The 24,960-nt window shown below is 38.3% G+C and overlaps 1 protein-coding gene across 1 annotated transcript in view; it reads left to right on the top strand.

Moving 5' to 3' along the window:
- Window positions 1-24,960, top strand: part of kdrl (kinase insert domain receptor like) — a 44,051-nt gene that overhangs the window by 7,361 nt on the left and 11,730 nt on the right. Inside the window, exons 2-22 of the mRNA XM_016446566.1 lie at window positions 3,228-3,324; window positions 5,393-5,589; window positions 7,044-7,168; window positions 8,638-8,800; window positions 8,933-9,069; window positions 9,233-9,404; window positions 9,504-9,621; window positions 9,778-9,947; window positions 10,973-11,129; window positions 12,747-12,867; window positions 15,576-15,684; window positions 16,570-16,857; window positions 17,605-17,751; window positions 17,885-18,010; window positions 19,609-19,715; window positions 20,145-20,280; window positions 20,925-21,029; window positions 23,317-23,430; window positions 23,538-23,626; window positions 23,716-23,869; window positions 24,464-24,561. Coding sequence (XP_016302052.1) covers window positions 3,228-3,324; window positions 5,393-5,589; window positions 7,044-7,168; window positions 8,638-8,800; window positions 8,933-9,069; window positions 9,233-9,404; window positions 9,504-9,621; window positions 9,778-9,947; window positions 10,973-11,129; window positions 12,747-12,867; window positions 15,576-15,684; window positions 16,570-16,857; window positions 17,605-17,751; window positions 17,885-18,010; window positions 19,609-19,715; window positions 20,145-20,280; window positions 20,925-21,029; window positions 23,317-23,430; window positions 23,538-23,626; window positions 23,716-23,869; window positions 24,464-24,561 — 2,930 coding nt within the window. The remainder of the gene's footprint in view (window positions 1-3,227; window positions 3,325-5,392; window positions 5,590-7,043; window positions 7,169-8,637; window positions 8,801-8,932; window positions 9,070-9,232; window positions 9,405-9,503; window positions 9,622-9,777; window positions 9,948-10,972; window positions 11,130-12,746; window positions 12,868-15,575; window positions 15,685-16,569; window positions 16,858-17,604; window positions 17,752-17,884; window positions 18,011-19,608; window positions 19,716-20,144; window positions 20,281-20,924; window positions 21,030-23,316; window positions 23,431-23,537; window positions 23,627-23,715; window positions 23,870-24,463; window positions 24,562-24,960) is intronic.

Here is a 24,960-nt window from a genome sequence, read left to right as displayed (position 1 = left end):
GCCGGCCGCCGCGCCTCCGCCTGCTCGTCGCCGAGGGCGGGTCCCCGCATGCCTCCTCGCCTGTCCAGGCCCCTGTCAAACCTGCTGGCAAGCGGAGAAGCAAGCGGACCTGAGACAGGTGACCCAGAGATGGAGGGATCTGCTCTTCGGGAGATGGTGAACGCACCACTCCCTCCCCCGGAGGAGGGCCGGGTGGAGAATCTTTTGTTTAATTTTTTCCCGCCGTTGGCCTCATGGCCGACGGTACCCAAATTCTCAACAAAAGAGCAGTTTCTCTGGGTCCCAGGAGGGCACGGAGAGTTGCGGAATTTAGTTTACACTCGAAGAAGATTGGTCTATCGAAGCGATATCCCAATTCGTCGGTCACCGACGTGACATCTCCATTCCCACCTTCAGGGAACGAGGGTTACCATACGTAACCGAGACGTTCTTCCTCACAAAACTACAAACATCAATTAGCACGCCTGACTGACTGATTGCATGATTGTAGGAGGTCAGGAGGAGCGCATCCTTTGACAGTCTTTTATATGTTCCCACGAGAGGCACGTAGGCTAATCATGCTGAATATGGCAACCCACGTAGCATCAGCGCTGTGTTTTTTCCATTCATCCATGGTTGTCGTTTATTTTTAATAGGCTTTAATGGAAACCAGGTCCCAGGCCCCTTGAAGCACCACAACAAGCCTCATTTTTGGCGTTTTTCGGTCTCTGTGCTGGAGGAATGTAGTGCACAGCTGGCGGAGAGGGGGGCGAGGTGCCGCTCTGAGGTCAGCACTGGGCAGACATCAGGGGCAGGTGGTGGTATGTGTGCTGTGGGAATACGTGGGTGTACAGGGACAGAGACAAGATTTTTATGAGAAAGTACTCTTCTTAAGTGGGCTGCTGGGGGCCCCTGCTGAACAGGGCAGCTGTGAAGACAGCGAGAGTTGTTGGGTTTTATAGGATGTGATTCACTGCTGGTGTTTGCATGCAGGCGTACATCTGCAAACAAGGCTTCAAGGGAAAATAAGAATATGTGGATGTCAGCAGAAATCAATAATTCTCATAAAAACTTATTTGGTATCAGACCAAAGCTTCTGTGTGGTAAGCAAGCATTTCAGAGTGGTCAAATCCAGTTTGACTCACCCTACAGTACCGTGTGAACAGCATCTTCTTGTAACTCTGATGTAATGGATTAAGATGTACAGTGTTTCTAAAACATCCTGACTCATAAAACGTGGACAAAATGTTCAACATATGAGCTTAGGAAATTTCATGATGAATAGTGTTGGTCTGAGACGGGAGGTGGACCTGCAAAGTTACTGTCTTTGACAAAGTTTGGTCTGCGGCTTTTTGTCATGATTTATGAAAGACACCAACATCACAGCAAAGACATTTTTAATGTGTGTTTTATTTTATGTGTAAATGTAAATCTACAAATCAAATCTGTCTAAATATCTATAGAACAGATTTGTAGTGCAATAAGAGAGTCACCACAGGGGAGGGTATTTTTTTGAGTAGGACATCTGCGGTTATGTCTGGTTATGTCTCATCTGGTCATAGGGTAGTATCAAGCTGATAGAGGTGTGTACTTTGCGTGAAAAGCTCCAGTTACATCCGCTCCCCTTAACTAACCTTGGACTGTGAAACAACAATGATGTTGAAGCATACTGAGAGGAAGTTCAAATTAAGTGGCAGTGTTGGTGTAGTAAGTTCATTCTGTGAATGCAGCTGTGTTTTTAAGTCATGTGGGGGGAAAAACTATACATGAGTAATAGAACATGACTTTCATTACTTATTAATAAGTGTGTTTTATCAGAAAGAAAGAGAGAAAGTAATATGGGTGTAGATGAGAAGAAAATGAACGTTGTGTAATGCCATTATCAGTCATCCTGATAATAATCCTTTTTAGCTTGTGTTTTAATTTGGACACAGACGCCATATTACAGAACTTTATAATCTTAAATCTTAAGTTAAGATCTGACTCAAATAGTTACCAGAACTATTAGTTGTTCACACTTCTTTTAACTTGAGATGGTGACACGTGTGAGGCGCAAAAAAGTGAGGATGTCTGCAAATGCACAGAAAAACAATGAAAAAAGTGAACCTGTCCACACAAAACATGTTTTTGCATTCCACTTAACTACTTAATAGTTTTTTATGTAAATGTGTACTAGATGGATGTCTTTCATCTTTGCATCACTTTTTTAGTGTCTCACGCATGAGCGTTGTGCTTTTAGGACTGAAAAAATGGTGATCTGCATTGCGATGCTGGTCCACTGTTTAGACCAGCTTGGACCTGAATGAAAGTTGGTGCTGATCTAAGATTGTGTTTTTCACTGGGGAGATTTCCCAGAAGGTTGCTCTTATAACAAAAAAAAATCAAAATAATAAAAATAATACAGTTTTTGCCTGGCAACACAAATAACCTGCATTATAGTGCCACAACAGAAAGCTTTCAGGGAGTAGGTTCAAAAGAAGGAAATCACTTATGAGACGAATGTCACCCATCCTGGGCAGCAGAGGGAATGATACCGCTTCCTGTCTTGAGTGTACTCATGGCTCCTATCATCAGCTTTACCTGGCCCCAGACCAGCAGTGAACCTTCACTGTAATAATAGCACACAGAAGAGATCTCGAGAGATCCGAGTAAAATGAAGCTCTTCATCAGAGTATAAAAAGGTGGCATTATGCAGAGGGCAGAAAATAGGGACTGATTGATGTGAAGGATGTGTTTAAGGACATCTGATTCATCTGGGGTCTGCCTTGTTCTCTCACACACGTGCTGACAGAGGTGACCCCTCCGTGGGGGGCACAGCTGTACCTCTGGCCTCCCTCCTCTGATCTAGAATGTATACACACGCTCAAACACACTGTTTCCACATCTCTGCCAGCTCAAACCTGTCCTGCACAGACAGTCCAGCTCAACATGGGAGCGGGAAGGCTATTGCTTAACATTCTGAATCAGAGTCTCCAAATTACACTGTAATGATCTTGTACTTCCTTACAGTGTTCCATTTGTGGTTTGCTTAACCACAGTTTAGCATTGTGCTTGTATTACAATTCACCAGAAATAACTGTAATGCACATCTTCAAAAAGTTGACAGTCACTTGGAAACCTGGAAACTTGTGGTGTTGTGTTACTATATTCAAGGCTGTCAATTTGACCACATTGTGGCTTTTGTGGGATGTACTTGCAATGATAGTGTGTCACTGATTGTGTGTTTTGCTATATTGTGTTTTTTGTAGGGTTGGTAGAGGGATCTCATCTGCCTGATCCACAGCTGCTTCCTGCTGGAGACACACACCTTCGGCATGTTGGTGACATGCTCACACTCATCTGCAGGTACTGTGTCCATCTCACACAAACACTAAATCTAGAATATGCTCATTTTATTGATATTATACAATTAAGCATTCCAGTATTCAGACAGAATAAATTTAAACTCAGTTTAGAATAACATAGGAAGTTAATGCAGGACCAATCTGATGACACGTTTCATATCAAAGGAAATTGGGAATTAGAGTTAAATACTGTAATAGAGGATGAGATGTGGACAAATATATGTGCTGGCTGTCATAAGGGTATAAGTAGTCAAACGTGGAAGGAATTTGATTGGAAAATGAAAATGAGATTCTTCAGAGTTCCATTGGTGGTTGCCAAATTTGACAGTACATCGCCATTATCACAGTGTTGGAGAGAATGTGGAATGGTGGGGGACTATGTGCATATATTCTGGGAATGTCCCAAAGTACTATTGTATTGGCAGCGGGTTAAAAGGGAAATTAGTAAAATTTTAGGGAGAGATATATCAATGCACCCAGTATTTTTTTTGCTAGATGGTTTGATTTGCTTGAAGGAAATAGCTCTAATATATATTAATGTTTGAACCATGCATATAATTTGCCAGTATGTGGTGCATTTATTGAAATGCTGTCAGGGACTTTTGTATTTATTTTTAAATTAAGTGTTTTTTTTTTCGGTTTTTTTTCTTTCTTAGTGTTTATTTATTTATTCATTTACTTTTCATGTATCAATATTGTAAGTAAAAGTTATGTAACAGTGTTTTGTTAAAAAAAAGTTTCAATAAACAAAAAAGAAAAAAGAATAACATAAAACTACCAAATTATTTTAATTAAATTCAATTAAATTCAAGTTTATTTGCAACGTGATAGTCCAGTCTAGAGGTCATGAATGCATGAACTAGCTTTTCTGCATCTTCAATAAACTTTCAATAAAAATAAACGATTTTAAATAGTCCTTTTAAAATCATCTTGTCAGAAATATTTTCTTTTATGTTTCACAGAAGAAAGTTATACAGGTTTGGAACATTGTAAATGAGTAAATGACAAAATGTTTATTTAGGTGTAAACTATCCCTTTAATTCTGTATAAGCACTTGGGTGGCAGCTGGTGTGTTTCCAAGCACACTGATCTCACACCATAACTCTTCAAAACAAAACTCATTTGCTTTTGCTTGTGGGATGAGAGGCTCTCAGAAAGCAATATAGTCCCAAAATAGCTATGTCATCCAAATGCAGCGGAGAGAGAAGGGGACGGGGGACTTCTGAAACATACACATTTAGACTCTGAGAGAGCATTCCATGCTATTGCAGTCATGCCAGGAATGCTGACCCCGAAGAATCTTAACTAATGTAACGGTTCCCTAGAAGGCCCTGTGAGCCAGAAGCAGATACTGCCTTTGGCTCTGGACAGAGATTTGAGGCTGAAGTTGCATGACCCATCAGTCTAGAGGCAGCAGCAATATGTGAGATATGTCTGATTCTCCAATGGGGTCCTTAAAATGTGCCCTTTAAAAAAAACAAAAAAAAACTGTGTGAAACATTTGAACACTTCCATTTAATAAATACCTGTTCCCATGTGAAAGTGAGACACTAACAAACTTTAGAACTTTCCAAAATAAACCCTACTGAGAATATGGATAAAGAATCTGACATGCTCTCAGAGTAAAAAACTAATTTTGAGTAATTCAGAAAGAGCTCTTGTAACATTTAAAACAAATGTAATCAGGAACCGCAGAAGCATCAGTCAATGAAGGATTTGTATTAAACTGGTCTTTCTATAAACCCTCCTTATGCTTAATTCTAAAGTTATGCTCAGGATGCCAGTCAAAAACGTCTGCTGTTGATTAATTTCAGTTACTTTTAGGATTGCGTTTGTAATGTCAGAGTAAACTAAAAGAGGCTGCAGAATGTGTTTGTATGTGGTTGGTTGGGTAATTTTCCTGATTTTGTTTTTAAGTTCTGTAATATATGACATGAATAGCTAAAAATCAAATGTTATAGCAGCAGATACTCTCTGCAATGATTATTTAATCTGGCATAAGCCTACTTGGCTATGAAATTGTCCTTATTGTTGCTGATGTTTTGTTTATATGGTGTGACTTACATTAGAGGATCAACTTCCCTGCACTGGAAGTTGGCTAACAGAGATGTGTCATCGGTACGGATTGAGCCGTGTGAGGAGAGAATGCACAAGCACTGCAGCAAGCTGGTCATACATGACCTGATGCACAATGACACTGGCTTCTACACATGCAGTCACCAAAAGTCTAGCAATCATGAGGTGTCCACATATGTTTTTGTCAAAGGTAAGATGATTAGAATACTTATTAATGTTTTTAGCATAGACCCAGAGATCGTACAAAATTGGTTTAGTAAAATAAAACATCTCTTTAGAAGTTTTTTACTTGTGTACATCGCTGTTTTTGGTTACAAATGATCCCTGTAGGATAAATCAAGGAACTTAGCCCTTTCCTTCCAATTAATTGCCACAAGAGATTTTGAGGTCTCTCTGTGTAAAACAGGACCTGGAAAAACTCAAGGCCATTAGAAAAGCTTGAGATTTAAAAAAGAGATGAAGTAATGAGAAACTTCGCCTCATTGTAGACCTGACTGAAACTAGAACAAAGCCATAAACCTGTTAGCTGGGCAATGGAGCTAGTGACTATGCAGCTATGACTGTGCTCACTTAGAAGATTTGAATCACTGACAACTGAACCGTATCTGCAAGACAGAACCTAGCTGTCATAAGACTAGCAAATAGAAAATCAGTGACACAAAAAAGGAAGGATTTTATATTAAGCTGGATGTCTTTAGAGATGGAAACAGAGTTTGATTGTTCTGGAAGCCTGGTCTTTGATAATTTCCTGTTTGGGCTTCTGCTTAGAGTCTTCCTGTGCCTCCCGACAACTGCATAAGCTGTTAACATTTTAAGCAAGAGTTTTTTAAATGTCCCTCAAAAGATATTGTAATAATGAATTGAATTATATATAATTATTATATATGAATAATAATATTTCACAATATTGCTGTATTTAGCCTAGCTTTTAATCAAATAAATTCAGCCTTGGTGAGCATAAGAGACTTGTTTTAAAAACATTCTTTTAAAAAACTCTTATCGACCCTAAACTTTTGAACGGTAGGGTATGTCCAAAAGAGCTGATCTGCAGTTTATCTATAGCAAAAGACAGTGATAACTTCAGCTGTGAAAATGACAACAAAGCTCACCAAGTCTCTGGCTCACCAACTGTTTTGTTTAGCAGACCTCTACCACTGCAGCCTGCTGCATATATAGCCAATTTAGTACCTGATAGTCCCCTGGTTCATCTCACTATGTGATTCCACAGTTTATGCGAGATAAGTTTGTTTAAAAAATATGTTTTATTACATGAACACTGTCAGCACACAGAAGATCTTGTTTGTTTAATCATGCCAATCTCGCAGCATAGCTGTACAGTAACATCCCCTCCTGCCAAGCTGTTTCTGTTTCGTTATCCAGCAGCCTGTGTGGCAGTTTGCTGTTTAAAGAGAAAAATGATCTGACTTTATCTGGGATATTTAATTGCTCCTCTAGGCTGGATGTCTAGGCATTGCTTGAAGTTTAAGAATTCATTGATAAAAGATTAAATACTTTTAAAAATGGCATTTAAATCATAAGTGAATTAATGAATTATAGTGTTTGTTATCAGTAAATTAGCTTTGTGCTAAGCAAACTGTTATTATTTTGTGCTTATTGTATTATTTTATTCATTTTAAATCATAGATCACAATCAACCATTTGTGGAGGCTCACAGTATAGCACAACCGCTTTATGCATATCGGGAGGAACCTTTTTTAGTGGTCCCATGCAGAACAACATCCCCGAATCAACATGTTATCCTTGAGACTGTGAGTATTTTTTTTATGTTAACGGCACCGTTTTCAAACCCACTTAAAGTAAAAATATTCACATATAATTTGCGGCCACATGCAGAGGAGGTGAATATTTACCTGCTTTCCATGCCTCAAAAGCCTTGAATATGAAAAAAAGAGGATGTGTTTTGTATGATCTAACATTGAAAAATGCCTGTGCGTTTCTGGCACCCATCATAGCCCTGAGCATGTGTATACAGATAGAGACAGTGTGCCATAGGCTCTGGGAAGCTCAAGGAGGCCTAAGGAGTCACTCTGTCTGCTTCCTGTAAGAACAGGAAGGTAGCGTTGTACTGTTGTTTTTCACTCAAAATAGAAACACCTTTTTTATGCATCATGTCCATGAAGACAAGGTTAGGGAAACAAATTGTACTTGAATAGTAAACTTCTGTTCATTAATTTTATACAATTTTTAATGTAATGTTTTCTTTTCTTTTCTTTTATTATGTATACTAGTAAGCAACTTCTTACATAATATGTGAAAATAGATTCGGTCCTCTAAACCAGCGGTTCTCAATTCCAGTCCTCGCGTACCCCCACTCTGCATGTTTTGCATGTCTCTCTTTGTTAACACACCTGATTCAGATCATCTCGTTAGAAGTGAGCTCCGTGCATGAACTGTGTTCCGATTGACATGGTCCCTACACAGTGTCCATCGCTCCCTACTCCCTGAGCAGGGGAAATCCATTGAAGTTTACTTCACTTCGGAATATTCATTTACAGATTTGCGCTGCGCCGCTGCCTGCAGCGTCTTCACACACATACGAAACTTACTAGAGAAGTGTGAAGTGGGACATAATATACCTCTGTAAAGAAATACAATTTAAATTCACGTCTCGCACACTTCAATGCCCTTTGTATGGAACCTATACGCTCCCTTCAAACTGGAATCATGGCGGAATATCCAGTAATGTCCACTTCGCAGGGCACTTACAGTCAAATATAAAAAACGTATGAAGCAATAAGAGAAACAAAATGTGCAGAGCGGGGGTACGCGAGGACTGGAATTGAGAACCGCTGCTGTAAACTGCACTGGCAGCGAACAACTTCAACAGTAGTGTTTTTTCCACAATGGCCATGTAGTGGGTCTATGGTAATTTCTCACAGTTCTCTGCTATGGACAAACACTTCGAAGCCAGATGGCACAGATAGTAATGTAACCTTCCTGCCATTGGAAGATCTGTGGCATTCGTCCTTCCTGTTTCCTTCCTTCCCTTCTTTCCTATCAGGGTACTTGGACTACGAACAAACAAAAGAAGCGAAATTGAGTATACAACTCAACCATGATCAGTTTCACACAGACAAGCTCAGCCCTGTTTTCCTCATTACTGGATGGGCTACTAATCATAGGCTGTAAAATCTTAACACAACTTGTTTCCTTCTTCACTGAAAGAACTGTCACATAAGAAAATTTGTTAAAGGAATTCTCCCCTCTTGCTCTTCAGATGAATAATCCTATGACAGATCATGTAAAAAGTAAGGTGGAGTGGGATCCAAAGAGAGGTTTCAAGATTCCCCTGAAACCTTATGACAGCTACCAAATGATTACATGTATGACCAGTGTGGATGACAAACAATTTTCATCAGTCTACATGCTCTTAAGGATAAGTGAGTCATTTTAATTAAGGAGAAAATCTCAGTTATGCAATTACCTTTTGAAATCTGTCATTAAAAATTACAAAAGCTTTTTTCATGACATAACCTGGATTCATGTTGGTACCTCCTGTTCTCTGTGCCTAGCGGCGGAGCTGAAAAACATTGGCATGAAACCAGAACGACCAAAAGTAGTGGTTGGTGACACCCTGATCCTCAACTGCTCTGCAGAGACCACTTACAATGGCATAATTGATTTTGAGTGGCAGTTCCCTAAGGGTCGGGTGAGTTATCAGGAGATGATAAGATGCTAAAGATGCTGGAGTTTTACCTAAAGCCATTCAGTATTATATTAATGCTGTACCCATTCAGATCTGCTACCTGATTTGAACTGGCGTTATGTAAAATTCGGCCTGACATCCTCTGAACTTCCTGTCTTGCTTTCAGATCAATCACACTCAAGAAATGAAAAAGAATAGGGTCAAAGCTGGTGAAAACGTCATGATGAGTAACGCATTAATCATGCCTAATGTGTCAATGGAGGACAAGGGCACGTATGTGTGCATAGCATCAATTGAAGACAAAAAGCTTCATTATTCAACTAAAGTAACTGTATACGGTGAGGGTGTAATGTTGTGCCTCTACTTTAACACACTTGTGATTTTGTTGAAAAGTTTAATACATTTCTTGGATTTTGTTTTTCTGTTTGTCTCTACAGAGCATCCATTCCTCAATGTGACCCATAATAAACGCAAATTCATCTCTACCATAGAGGGTAGAAAGGTACAGTTTGAGCCACGGGTCAATGCCTTGCCAGCACCAGACAGAGTGTTGTGGTAAATTCATGCTTTCCATTTAAAAAAAAAAGAAAAGAAATGACTCAAATGCCATGAGAGAAATTTAATGTGTAGCAACCATGTAAATGTATTCCACTAGTAATGAATTTATTGTATGATTATTGCATTGGTGGGGCCTTATTTTTTTTGGTATAGGTACAAAGATGGAGTTGCCATTTCAGAAAATTCCACATGTTATGAGACAGCGGGCTACAGCCTCACCATAAAACAAGTGAGGCAGAAGGATGCTGGGATCTTCACTATCGCTCTGTCAAACCAGGAGAGGGGTCTCTACAGAAACCTCAGCTACAGGCTGGACGTCAGAGGTAATGCAGAAAGCCTGTAATACGATCATCTGAGGGTTTTCTTTGCTTCAAGCAATACTGGACCAAATAGTGCTGTCACAACTAAACACTAATATAAATAGCTAACAGCACAAAATCAAATAGTTTTAGTTGCATTTATTTACATATCAATGAAGCTAAACAGATTCTTTAGCAAATTTTGAATGTGTTGGGGAGAAATCAAAGTAAGCATATGAATTGATATGCTCATCTCAGAAAGTTCTGGAATGTGCTGTCAGAGCTGAGATTTTGATAATGTGCTGCCCAGATGTCCCCTTAATTTTTGGAAACATTCCATCCCACAATGTACACAACTATGATTGCCTTCTTTGGCCTAATATAAAATATTTATTTTAATGTGTCTCTGTCCTCAACCTGAACCGAAGTATATGACATCATTACAGACCCAAAAGCAAAACCAAGAACCAAGGTCAAAAACAATGGAAACGGTGTTAAAGGGGTCCTATTATGCTTTTTCACTTTTTCAACTTTAGTTAGTCTGTAATGTTGCTGTTTGAGCATTAAAAAGATCTGCAAAGTTACAAAGCTCAAAGTTCACTTCAAAAGGAGATATTTTATTTAATAGAAATCGCTTTTCAAAAACTACAACGAACGACTCGTTTGGACAACCTAGTATGAGAGCCTGTTCTAGTACACCCCCAAAACAAAATCAAGACTTTGTAAAAGAGCATAATAGGACCCCTTTAAGAGATTTCTGGTTGAAATTGTTTTTGGGCATCATTCATCAAATCCTGAAATCTGCCTGATGCTAAATCTTCAAACATGCTCTTTTTCTCCGTCATGAGCACATATGCTCTTCAATGAGATCCATAAAGGCAATATTACTCCCTGAATATTATATAAGCCTGAATATTCTTACTCTTCCATTTTGGAGTTATGAGGTGAAAGTTTTTTTAGTGTTAGCCAATGATCTGCAAATGATCTGTATTTTTTTCTCAGACTGACCATTTAAATGATTGATGATCTGTATGTCCATACGCACACAGTGAAGCCAAAGATCTTTGAGGAGGATGTGGCTCCAGGGGGCCCACAAGCTTACAAATATAACGAGGGGCACCAGCTCACCTGCACTGCATTTGGGATTCCCATGCCAAACATTACCTGGTTTTGGCAGCCGTGTGACCCCAGCCCTGATCTTACAGAGTAAGTCAATAGTACACAAAAAAAAATACTGATTTTTGTTACTGTTCATATTCAAATTTACTTTGAATCAACAGGTCTTCTGTTTAGTATTTTACATCAGATAAAAGATTTCATTACTTCTAATCACATTTCATTGTGTCAAAAATTGTGACAAGGATTGGTTTTTCTTGTCATTTTCACAAATTTTGGTTTGTGGCTCCCTAAAGAGTTGTCACCCTCCTACATTGAAGATCTCTTTTCTTGCTGAGGTGTTAAAGTCAATGATGAATGTCGGCCTTTACCCACAGCTCTCATTATTCAAATTAACTGCATCCGTTTCCTTGACATCGGTCCAAAGTAAAGTATGCTTATTGATGAAAAATAGCCCCAGAGCTACATTTTGCAGTCATTGGCTCTGTAAATGTGAGGACGATTTATTGTTCTCATTCCCCAAGCCTGCATTGTGCTATAAGCAAGAGTATTGCAGTGTAAATGCCAGCCTTTTAGTGAACCTTTATAAACGATACAGATGTCCACTGAACTTAGTTGGTGTGTCATGACAAGATTTTCTCATAATTGAGAGTAATTATTTGTCGAGGGGTACTGCCAAATTTGCGAAAAAAAATACTTTGGGCTTTGTACCACAGTGCCAAAATACCACTTTGCCTGTTCTAAATATAATCAGCGATGGCAGTAAACACAACAGCTCATAATATAGATGGTGAGAAGACTTGATTTTCAACATCTAATGAGAGAGGTACATTGGAGAGTAATTGCAATGCCCTAGTTGGAAGAAAAATAGAACCATTCTTCTTTTATTTTCAGTAAAATTAATTTATTTCTTGAGCAGTGACCAAAAAGAAAAATTAGCCACGATCACACCGCCAGATTTGGGAGTTGTGGGAGTGAATCCCCTACATGATCATATTTTACTTAATGTGTCATTAAGTGTCCATAAAATTCAGTGTTTTCAACGGTCCCATGTTAGAGATATCATTATTGTGCTCATGAAGGTGATCTCTCAGAAGTCTTCTTAATCAAGGGGCTGTGAGAAGTTATCAGTGGTCCCTTGTTGACCATGGAGTTCTGGGATCAGCCTTATCTCAGCCGGCCAGAGAGTGGGGGTGTTTCCTTTGAACGGTGATGCATGACTCAGCCCTTCCTGTCACGCTGCGGTTTCCTCTCTGACATCGACTCTCATTAATCCGATTGTTCCTCCACTCAGATTGATGCAAAATAGGTCTTTGGTCTCCTGCCGGTTCAAGGCATAAAACACATGACTTGATACATGGCCCTCAAATTCAGAAAAAAAACATTAATTCATCAGATTCCATGAAACCTTGTGTTTAACGGCAGAATATAAATGTATTTCAAAGACGTTAGCTAAAAAAGTTAATTTGCCCAACAGTTTTCCTCTTTTTTTAAGGGAAGACCTGTTTTCTGTTTCTCACTTAAAGTAGAGGGTATTCGCTGAAATCTTCTGACTTTACGCCTTGGTATTTCCTTGTGTACATCCTGATTTGATGTCAAAAGGCAAAAACTTCATCTGTAAACTCCAGAGCAGAAATGTCATTCCTTATTACAAATGTTGGTTCAACAATTATGATTTCTCTAAATGTGTGTGTTTTTGTCTGATAGGTGCAAACCTTACACTGATCCTCTGCCTGTTGGAGATGTCACTGAATCGCACAACCATTATCCTCATAATTTGATTAAGGATGTCAGGAACAAGGTTGAATTATTAAAAAGTAAAAACAAGGTATGGATTACAGTATGTACAATTTTGTTATTTATTAGTAAAAGTTTTTGCCTTCAAAGATGCACTTCTTTTCGTTCCCTTAATTAAGTTTTATGCATAAAGAAATGAGTATACTGTATATTTGAAATAAATTTTCAGATCACGTACACTCACATGAGGTAAAAAGTAGCTGTTTTATTTTACATGGAGCAGGTTTCATCATGTTGAGCTGACATGACCAGAGAGTGTTACTTATTTTATCTTGGTAATAACTCCTGTTATTGCTCTCATAATGGGAATGCTGCATTGCTTCAGTGGTATTGGTAACTGAAAATTTTGCACGATGCTACACCCACATAGCTCAGTGTCAGCATATTGTCATACTCTGTTGATGACAGAAATATTGCTAACATAAAAAATACTGAGTGTACCTTTAAAAATGTTTAAGATTTGTTAGTTAAAAATATGCATTCTGACTGTAAATGAAATAATTAAGTGGAAATGTATTAGTTTAAATGTCTGCAAATCTAACTTTTAAAACCAAAGCTTTTACATAATGCAGAAACTGGGTTGCTAATCCAGATTAATGATACTTTCAGTTTCATTTTGGCCCAAAATAATTGACCTCAAAATACTGCAGTTTATATGTTCATGGAAAAATGCTGAATTAGAAGTGAACAGGAAGAATTTAAATCTTATGTAAAGCATACATCTGTCTTCCATTTAAAACTCATAAAGTCTATTGAACATTCAGATTACTAAATTGCCCTTTTAGAAATGATTTTGCGAAAATAGGTCTCAATATAATAAAGAAACCACAAAAAAAGCAACAATCTGCATTATGTTTCGAGACAGTGCATTTATCTGCTCATTTTCAAACACATGAGATTACTTTAAATGCTATTTATGTACAGGGCAGTCATTGTGGTCCCTCCAAAGTGTTGAAATCACATAAAAATGTGTGAAAAACAAGAGTGAGCTTTGAGGACACAGTAGAGTTCAAAATGGCCCTGTTTTAATTTGACTGTATCACTTCAGGGATGAATCCAGACTGCTACAGTATGCATAGTTGTTTGCTTAGACAGATCTCCTATGTCTGTCACTCTATCATCCTTTGCTTGTGCTGCCAAATGTTACAGTGAACACTGCAGACATTATGGAAAACATCCCAGGAGGCCTTATTACCAAAATCACTCACCCAAAACTTAATGAAGCACAGGTTTTCATTTGTAGCATTCCTCTACACTTCAGTGTGACTGTACATAGAGCTGCTGTAACCTACCAGGTCAAGCATGTATTCAACTGCAAATCATCAGCTGATTTTTAGTAAAGTGATTTTTAGTCACCACCAAAAATATAAGCTTACAAGATTTTCCTTACAGCAAGATTTATGTGACACAGTATATTCTCACAGTAGGAATGTCATTTAAAACCAATCATGCCTGCCCTCCCTTGTGCTAGGAGGTTCGCTCTCACTATGGAACAGGTGTAAATTTTGAGGTTAGCTGTATTTAAAGGCTTTTGTGACAAATAGATGATGCTTTGCAGGGATGAAGCACAGCGGTCAGTGATAACAAGGCCCCATTTAACAGGGTGGGATTTGTTTAGGGTGAATTCCTTTCTGTCACCTCATATAAATTTTCCAGCACAGTGAATAACAGCCTGGTAAGAGTCCATCTGTGATGGTTCCTTGTAACCCCAAAATAAGAAAGGGCCGTCACAGCAACTAAAAGACAAAATAGGACGGTCACTCTGAATTTCTGACTGCATCATCAGATCGAGAGAAATGCAAAATGTCACTCAGGAAATTTGTCACTGAGTTTATCCAAAACATCGCATGAATAATGTGCATTCTATAATGAAATTACTTAACATAGAATAGAGGCATGTTTATGCTGAAAAGTATGCCAATTATGCATCTTGTTTTCAGGTATATTTTAGTGCAGTGTGCCAATTAAAATCAGCTACATGTAAGACTAAACAGCGACATTAGTCCACAGATTTACATTAAATGAGCTCCACACCTCATTTCTGTCTGTACAGCAGCGTAATGTGTACAAAAGAAATCCTAACCTTTTGTAAAAATTATTTTCCATTAAATATTACTGTTCTACGTCTTTACAAACTAAAACAGACAAAAAATTTAAATACGTGTTGTTCAGAGCCAAAGCCATGCTTCTTACGTTTCAAATATGTCTTATAAACAGTCTGTGAACTCCAGGAAGTAAGCTGAAAAATGAGTATATTGCTCCAGAAATACACCTGGAATGTTTCATACCTTTAATGTGACAGCCAGGAAAACAGATGTAGTTTGAAACTGAAAACAGAGCTCTGGAATCTGGACTTTTGCCAAAAATCTGCATTATTATTATGTCTACATAGGCTATTAATGAGTTCCACTTGAATGGTGACAGTATTAAGCCAGGCATTTTAAATGTGTATCAGGAAATGACATGGAATGCAGGCACACTTTCTGTGCTGTATTCTATGTGCTGCATTTGGCCTTAAAACTCCAGATGTAGTCTACTAAATGTGTGAGGCTGAGGAGTGTAAAAAGGTCCAGTTGTACAGTAAATTAGTCCTATGACCCATCTGCTTACAGGAAATAAATGGCTCAAAGTTTAATGTCATAGGTACTGAGATGACATGATATTGTGTTATTCCTGTTAAAATAATATGTTTTCAAATTACTGGTTTACATTCCTAATGATCTTCATCCATTTCCTTAGACTGTAAGCATTCTGATGGTGGAAACAGCTACTGTGTCAGGGATCTACTCCTGTACAGCAAAGAATGAACTTGGGAACCGGACCATGAGAATCCCTTTCTATGTGTATAGTAAGTGGACCGTTTTAATTTACTGAAAGTAAAAAATCAATTTTTAAAGATTTATGGCAACTTGTTTCTGATTTAAATTTTTGACAGTTTTCGTTAATTTGATTCTACCACAGTACATATCCAAAATACCAGGGTAGTACCATGGTGCTTTTACTACCTTTTTTGTAAATGTACCCAGATTTTATTTTCATATATTAAAAAAATACTGTAAAAAAATGTTTGGTTATCCTCACACTCATAATCATGCAGTATGTCATTAATCTTCACAGAACATTTTGTATTTTTAAATTATCTAATAATATTTCACAAATTCCATCTTTGTTTTGACTGCTAATAGTCTATTAACGCTGTGTTTTATTACATGATGAATTCTGGCTGACTTGTAACTGTACTCTGGGAAGTTAACATGTGTTATGCTTATGATAGAGCAGTACTGAAACAATTTTGCAGTGAAAAAAGCTCCTCACTCCAGGCAAAGGCTTGCAACTCTGCTCCCTGTTCTGCTTACATACTCTGGAATGGACTGTGGTACTGGAATGCCAATCTCTGTTTTATAATGAATCACTGTTATGTGTAGCTGACTGGGGTCAAATGTGTCTGAAATGAGAAACCCATTCACTGAATTACGTAATGAAGAGTGTGTCGGCTGTCAGAGTACTCAAAGCTGCCTAGATTAGAATGATGAGAAAAAACTAGCTGGAATGAATAGCAGCTGAGACTCGGGAAGCGTGAAAAATGAGAACTGTGCAATAAAAATGGAGACAGAAGATAAAATGGAGGATGTCAAGTGGCATGTCTCCAGAACAGAACAGAAAGCCCCAGAGAATATGCTGTGCTATGCAAGAGGTGAAGATGACTTTGTGCGCAGGAATTTACCTTCACTAGATCAGGCACAGCCGTTCGAGATTGGGCCCTCGACAGCTGTTGCAGGAGATGATGTTACATTGACCTGCAGAGGCACAAGATACCTCTACGACAAGTTGCATTGGTATGGTCCACTGGGCCGCATAGTGCCCAAAGATGAAACCACTCTTCGGATCGAGCCCTACACCATATCTTTGTCTATCAAGTTGCCCAGTGTCTCCAGAAACCACACTCTGGGCTATGAATGCCAGGCTTTAAACATCAACTCCAATAAAGTGGTCAATACAACATCTCTTTTGACTATTAATGGTGAGTGTGAACTACCAAGAACCAAAAAGGTGAAAGCATCAGCGTACATCATATGATGTAATGTAAGACCCAGCTTATGTTACTGATCAGTGAGAAACAAATGGCACTGGTGCGTGAATCGCAGGAAGAGGGGTTGTTGTCGTCATACTTTCAGTTTTATGATTAATAGCCTGTATGGTTGGTTAACAATTAGTGTAAATGCAATAAAATACAATCAATAAAATGTTTTTAAAAAGTATATATATATATATATACTGTATATATATATATATATATATATATAATTATTATAGTATAATGTAAAATACATTAATATACATTTATAAAAAAAATTACATGAAATAAATATTAATATTGAGCATTAAGGGAATTACTGTTTTCATGACAATAAGGCACTTCTAGTAATTTTCATTACTGTATTTAAAGTACTTCACGAAAATAATTTAGAATCAAATGTATACATTTATCTATTAAAGTAATGTTATGTTTTATGCATATATTTAATTAATACATAATTTTTTAATGCAGTAGTAAGAATGGGAGTTTTTTCATTAATGTAGACTTCTGAGAATTGGGATTAAAGTGTCATCAGAATAGAGCCATGATGTTGATGTGAAAGATCTTGGCAGTATTCTTATAATTCACCCTTGTGCATTAATTGCTTATATTGATATCTATAATCAAATAATTTTATAGAAGTGTGGCATGTTAATGAGAAAAATGTGTAACTCGCGTTTTTTGACACAGAGAGGCAAAGGCCCACACTGATGCAGAATCTGACCAATCAGGATGTGAACAGCAGCAGCACCCTGACTCTGGCCTGCTTGGCTAAGGGTATGCCAGAACCCGATATCAAATGGTACAAAGACAAGACTCCTGTCACAGAGGGACCAGGTGAGAAAGCACTAAAGGGATTTATATGTGGTCACAGGTGATATCAGCTATTTTACAGTGACTTTAAATGTAGATCCTTCTATCAGGGATCTGGATCTGTTTTATATGTTGCATCTTTCAATAATGCTTTCAGGTATCACTCTAAAAGATGGCGTTCTGATCATTGAGAGGGTGAAGAAGGATGATGAGGGCATTTATGAATGTCGTGCCAGCAATGATAGAGGGGATGCAAAAACCAGTGCGGTCATTACTGTAGTGGGTGAGTACCAACTATTCACCTGCTTTTATTTCTTTATTCATCATTCATATTATCATAACTGTGCAAATTGTCTTTTGTGATGATGATTCAAAATCTCGTAAGCACTGATTTTCCATATAGTAATGTAAACAGGACAAACAGCCTTTTTTGGCCAAACTTTGAATAACTACTGAATCAGAACGACAGACTAAGGCTGCCAGGAATACCATGTAAATTCCAGACTTTTATGATGGGGGTCTGGGAGTTAAAGTCAGGGTCCTCTCACAAGGGAGTTGACCTCTTCATAGTCTTTGAGGATATTCATTAAATGTTGATATCACCAAAACAAACATGCCCCTACCCCAAAAGGGTCTCGCCCCTATTTTGATAGCTCAGCCCCACACATACGTACACAACCCAGGCAACGATTATGGCGGAATCTGCTGTATTATTTATCTGCTGTATTAAACATATTATCTTATTTTTCGGACACTAACGCTTGAAACAGAAAGTGGAGGAGGTTTAGACGCTCCAGGCTTATAGGGTGTGGAAATGAATGTGTCAGCTGAAGGGAACGTCAATACGATTGCAGATGAACAAACAAGCGAACATGACACACGAGCATATTCAAGCAAAAGCCAGCATATATTAGTTCTGTGAAACAAAGCAAAACCAATGTTACTCACCTATCGAGAAGAAACAAAGCAACCCCGGCGTCCAATCGCAGACCTTCCCGCTCGAGTTCTCTCCAGCGCTGCAAAGCTGATCCGAAATTTACACAGGTCCTACTTCTTGCCTTATCGTTAGCCTTCTTTTGTTCCACAGACATTTTCCTCTTGTTTTTTATCCGCCAACTCTATCCATCGTCGCTCGGCTGGGCTAATGTCCATCCTGTGCACTGAGCGCTCTCTCCTCCACATCATGAGTAGACACGCCCCTTACTGCTGATTGGCTACAAGTTTGTTTTGGTACTCGGCTCGACTCAGTTTTCTAAAGCGTTTTTGAAAAAATACATACCCCACCTTTAATGACCAATGAGAAATGTCTTTAAAGAAGCAGGAGGTTTAATATGAACAAAATTCTTGTCTCTGCACTCCTCAAAACCAACTGCACTGCTCATCTCAGTAGTGAAATTCAGTTACACTGTAAATCCTGTAAAAAACTAGCTTGACTTGATTCAGCAAACCCAAGCCAAACACATTCATTCAAGGAGAGCAGAGTGTGCCTTGAATTCTTTCTCCTTCCTCTTTTGGAAATCAAAATTCCTTTTGCTACATGTAGTATATGAACACGGAGTACATGACAAATGAGAACAAGTGAGCTGGATCCTATCCAGTGGAACGCTGCACAAACATTGTAGATCAAACTCAAATTTGGTGCAAAGGCAGAAAGCAGCACTGCATGACAAATCCAGTTTATATGTTGTGAAATGTGGTTTTGTATTTGGTACACTTGGTATGTGATTACATGTTCAAATGATATTAAAAACATGATTATCTGTGCAGATAAAATTTGTTTGACAAAAACATTGTGATGTCTAATATTTATTAGACAAAAGCATTGTGATGAATATGGTACAGATGGTTCTCTCATTGAAAATATACTGTTTCTGCACACAGGAGAAGACGGTAAACCAAATATTGAGGTGATCATCTTGGTGTCTACTGGAGCAGTAGCAACGTTTCTTTGGATAATGCTCATTCTCTTTATCCGTAAATTAAGAAAGGTAACTAAGGACTTGACAGTAACTATACGTAAACTGTACCTGAACTACCGTAAGATGTTTTTAAAGTTTTTGAAATAAGTAAATACTCTTACAATTAAAATAACTGATTCCTATTTATTTTATTTTTTAAATGCAATTTATTCCTTTGATGGCAAAGCTGAATTTTCAGCAGCCATTACTCCAGTTACGTCTACTCTGAAAACTTTATCTTCTAGTGTGCACACTGATGTTTATGTAACTTACAGTGATTTGTTGTTTTATTTCTGTTACTTAGTCATGGTTTTCTCTCAAAACTCTCAAAGATGTGTGTGAAATTATCTAATCAGAGCCCCAGCAGTCATACAAATACATAGGAAGAATGACAGAACCCTGTTCTATTTTGTCTGAATATTCTGTTTCATGAACTATTTATTTATTTATTTCTACCAGCCAAGTTCAGCAGATTTAAAGACGGGGTACCTGTCCATCATCATGGATCCCGACCAGATCCCCCTTGATGAGCAGTGTGATCGTCTGCCCTATGACAGCAACAAATGGGAGTTCCCCAGAGATCGTCTCAGGCTCGGTGAGTTCTTTTTCAGTCACCTTTACTAGCTAAAAATAGTATTTGTCCTCTGAGAGCAAAGCATCTGATATAAACAGGAATGAACAAGTCCTTCCTGATTCAAAAGTTATTCATTCATAGCTCATTAGACTCATTAGAGATATCATGCTTCGTTTAAGTAGTAACTTTTTCAATATTTTTTATATTTTTCTATATTCAATCAATATAGATGGCATAGCTCATATGACTTTGATTTGGAAGAATTTCATTTAAAATGATTGATTCATATTGAAGTCTCTTTCTTGTGGTACTGAACATGAGCCATAAAATACAAAGACAAACTTACTAATACACAGCTCAACACAGTTGGCTCTTTCTGCTCCTTAATTGCCTTAATCCTCAGGCCTATTGTTTGAGAACGGTGGGCATCAGGGTTGTCTAAGTTTTCAAAAGAAAATATTATGCTTTTATATATTAGCAAGCCGCTTCTGTCTTTCAGTCTTAACTGCTCCATGAATTCTCAGTGGAGGGTAAGTCAAGCAGTCCCAACCTCAGCAGGCTGTTTTAATTACAGCCTCACATCTTTCCTGACAGGGCATCCTGCCTGATTTATGAGCCCCCAGGACACGGCTAGCTCATGTAGACGTTCTCTCTCTTTCTCTCAGGTAAAACTTTGGGCCATGGAGCATTTGGAAAAGTTGTAGAGGCCTCTGCATTTGGCATAGACAAGATTTCTACTTGCAAAACGGTGGCAGTGAAAATGCTGAAAGGTAACTGCAACATGTTATGTTTTAATGGGCTCCAAAAGCCATTACAAATTACAATTTGAAAATTGACATGACATTTTTTAATGACATCAGCTGCATGAACTTCAAAGTATATGCAAAACCTTATGGTAATGTTCTGTAGCAAGATTTGGAGAGTGATCCAATGAGCATCTCGTGCTTCAGTGGAAGAAAAAAACATCTGTTTACACAAATTTACTTATTCAATTAGTGACCTAGAAATAGACCACCAGAGCGTTTCTTTGTTTGAAATTTCAGCTTTAAACTTTATTTTAATTCCCAGATTTTGATTGTGGTTTCAGCCTTTTAGACCTAACAATGTAATGCTATAAGAGCAACAGAAACAGTACAAGAACAGAAAGTACTTAGTTGAATGTAATCAACATTCCTGTACGTTTTCTCACATCACAAATTTCCTCTATTAGACAGAAATGTAAAGCCTTTTTATGGCCACATTGAATACATGGATCTAGTATATTGAATGCTAATGTTAATCAGATATTGAAAACAGTCCATAGTGGATCTTTTGGTATTCGTGCATGTTTCTTGAGTGCATATGAAGATAATTAGCAGCTGTTCAGGGTATTGCATGCCTCATGTGATAGTCCACAGATATAAAATCTTGGACAACAACATACGTAAGTGAACTGAATGTGCAAATACACACGTAGCATTTATCACTGACCCATGAACAGATGTTTCTTAGATCACACCAAACCAGAACCAGCACGCTTCGCGTAATTGGTCAGTGTTTGCTATTTTATTGCTTATTTCCAAAATGTCCACTGTAATACAACAATATCGAGTCAACACAGGGAATTTGTGTTATGTATTCAAATATTTTGCATTAAAATATTTTGGTCTAGTAGGACTGTATCCTCTTGTGGTTGTATTTGTTTAAACTCTGTCCGTCTGGTCAACTGTCTGCAGCATTTGTTTAGTGATGGTGTGTTCTTGCAGAGTGATGAGCGCCGCTCTGGTGGTGGTGGTGTTTTGTCTGCTCTTGATGATGATAAATCTCTGGGCACATTAGATGTGCGTTCCCACTAGTGTTATTATATTAGTCTTCCCTGTGCATTAAACATAGAACTAGAGGCAAGACTGATGCCTCCTTATGCACCACAGGTCACCTCTTAATAAAAAGCAGTTCCCTTCATTTCAATCCATTCTAATTATCAAATCTACTGCTTACATATATTTTATTTCCAGAGTATGATGTGGGCCTGCTAGATAAGCAGTCAATGTTTCATTATTTGCACGATTTTTATCACCCAAAACTTGAAAAATCTAAAAGGCAAAGGAAAAATTTGTCTGCCCCCAGTTTGACATCATGAATAGTCTTCATGCTGGTTTCATTCCTTCCTCTACTTTGAAACAAGGAGCGCCGATATTCCTCTCAGTAAAAGTCACTGCGAGGTGTCTTTGGTATGAATCATGTACGAATTACTGCTCAACGTTGAACATAGCTCTCCTGTGTCATTTTGATGGGTCTAAACCACAGGAAACCTGACGTGTTAAAACAACAGCACCCCAGTCTGACTTCATGACCTCAGAAGGTCACCAGGATAGTGTTCCTGACCACATATTTCTCTAGAATGATGGTCAAACTTCCAAGAAACTGAAAAAGTGCTGTTTCTCTCCTTTAGACAGTTTATAACAATGTTGCCGCCAGATGTTGATCTGCCCACTATAATTTATGGCGTGCATTATGTTGTCTGTTTAAGGTTCTTTTAAACACAAGGACAGGCTTTGAACTTTAATTTTATACTTTCCAGTGATTTCCATGTGTGAACGTGATGTTTATCCTGATTATCAAAGCGCTGCTCAAACAGTTTTGGTGGCATGATTTAATTTTTACCCTTTTTTATTTATAGGACAATTATAAATAATAATATATATAATATAATAAAAAATGATGTATCTGTGTAGATAGAGAGAGAGAGAGAGAGAGAGAGAGATCAATTATTTTATCTATATTTATATAGCTATATTATATTTTTTGTATAATTAAAAACATTTAGCATTTTAAATTTTAAGTCACAATTGTGTCAAGATATTGATAGAACATCTCATATCCATTTGAAACAACAGTAACAGTAACTGAAAGCTCAGCCTTTTGACAGGAGACCTGAAATACAACAGCATTCTTGAGACCACTTCAACATAATCATACATTTTCATTCCAAACAAAAATCCTTTCAGAACATGTAAGACATTCCATTAATTAGTTTTTCCTCTTATCCTCTCCTCCAACTTCCTCTACACTCAACAGCCGGAGCTACAAATAACGAGTGGAGAGCTTTAATGTCTGAACTGAAGATTCTGATCCACATTGGTCATCATCTCAACGTAGTCAATCTGCTAGGAGCTTGCACAAAGCGTGGAGGTAAGAGGAAGCTGACGGAGAGAATTCAACCATGGCGATATGAGAAATTTGTACAAGTTTTGAAACTTTTTCCTCTCTGTTTTTACATTTGTTTGGTGTACGCTCAGGCCCACTAATGATAATCGTGGAATACTGCAAGTATGGAAACCTTTCCAACTACTTGAGAAGTAGGAGGGGTGATTTTGTGGTTTACAAGGTAAGCAGAATATCTCTTGTACATTTATGCAATGATTTAACATGATGATGCATTATATTGACGGGAATGTGTGCTGATAACATCCACAGTCTCAGGACGGTAAGGCTCTGCGTTCCAGCTCCGGGTGTGATCTGAGCGAGCTCATCAAGCGAAGGTTGGAGAGCGTGGCCAGCACCGGAAGTTCAGCCAGCTCTGGCTTCATTGAAGATAAGAGCTACTGCGACTTGGAGGAAGAGGAGGAAGGTAGCGACTGAGTGTCTTCCTTCCCTTCTCCCCTCCCCACTCTCAACCCCTGCCTCACCTCCACCCCACCCTCTCTGCTCTCAAGGCTCCGCTGATTGTTTTTTCCCCCTCAGTCTGATAGGTGGCTTCCTCAGGGGTTCATAAACACAACTGATATTTTGTACGAGCTACTGTCACCCACTGCGCGCAGAGCTTTTTCTAATTTCCTTCCCCCAGACCAGAGCTAGTCTGCTGCGGGTACATTGGGTCGTGCTGTCCCATGCCGGTTATTTCTGGTTTGACAAACTGTTTACTCAGGTGGATGATCCACCCACAAGCCCCTCACTTGAGTATCATTGACAAAGTGCACGTCGCAGTCCGCATCTAAAAAAAGAAGCCACGTTTCATTGTGTCTCCCTTTTGGATGTGTCTGTAGTAAACAGGGCAAAATATATTACAACTTTATTAAGGGATTGAGAGAGGATCCAAACTTTACAGCACAGACTGGTAGCAAAAGTAATTCTTGGAAGTTTCTTTTTTTTTTTGCCTGCCAAAACTTGCATAACAAAACAATGGTTTTGATTTAGCTAATAGCCTTTTACCCTTTTCTTGCAGAGCAAGAGGATTTGTATAAGAAAGTGCTCACACTAGAAGACTTGATTTGCTACAGCTTTCAAGTGGCTAAAGGCATGGAGTTCTTGGCTTCGAGAAAAGTAAGAGTCTCAAGATTTCATGAAAAAGATCTCTAACCCTTGTAATGTATCATTGTATACTTAGTTTGTTATGGCAGCCCATTTTAATAATAATAGAATATGAAAACCCAGATTACTTTATTGATCCAACACACTCATTCACACACATCCAACAGATGAGATTAATTGCCACATACTAAAGATGCAGTTTAGCATATGTGGTTTTATCTCACCTCAGGTCAGAGTTTCCCCGATGGCAGTTCCATATGTTTTACATTAACACAGCTTTCCATCTTGTGCTTTATCTGACAGCGTAATGCCACACATGGTTCAAATAAGACACAAAACGCATCATTACTACAGTCCCTTTCCCTGGTCATGACACTGAGAGTAGAAAGAGCATACAATTAAATCCTGCTA

Source organism: Sinocyclocheilus anshuiensis, unplaced genomic scaffold (assembly GCF_001515605.1).
Source record: "Sinocyclocheilus anshuiensis isolate Anshui unplaced genomic scaffold, SAMN03320099.WGS_v1.1 scaffold227, whole genome shotgun sequence".
In the NCBI taxonomy this organism is placed as follows: Eukaryota; Metazoa; Chordata; class Actinopteri; order Cypriniformes; family Cyprinidae; genus Sinocyclocheilus; species Sinocyclocheilus anshuiensis.
This window is presented reverse-complemented; position numbering and strand designations above follow the sequence as displayed.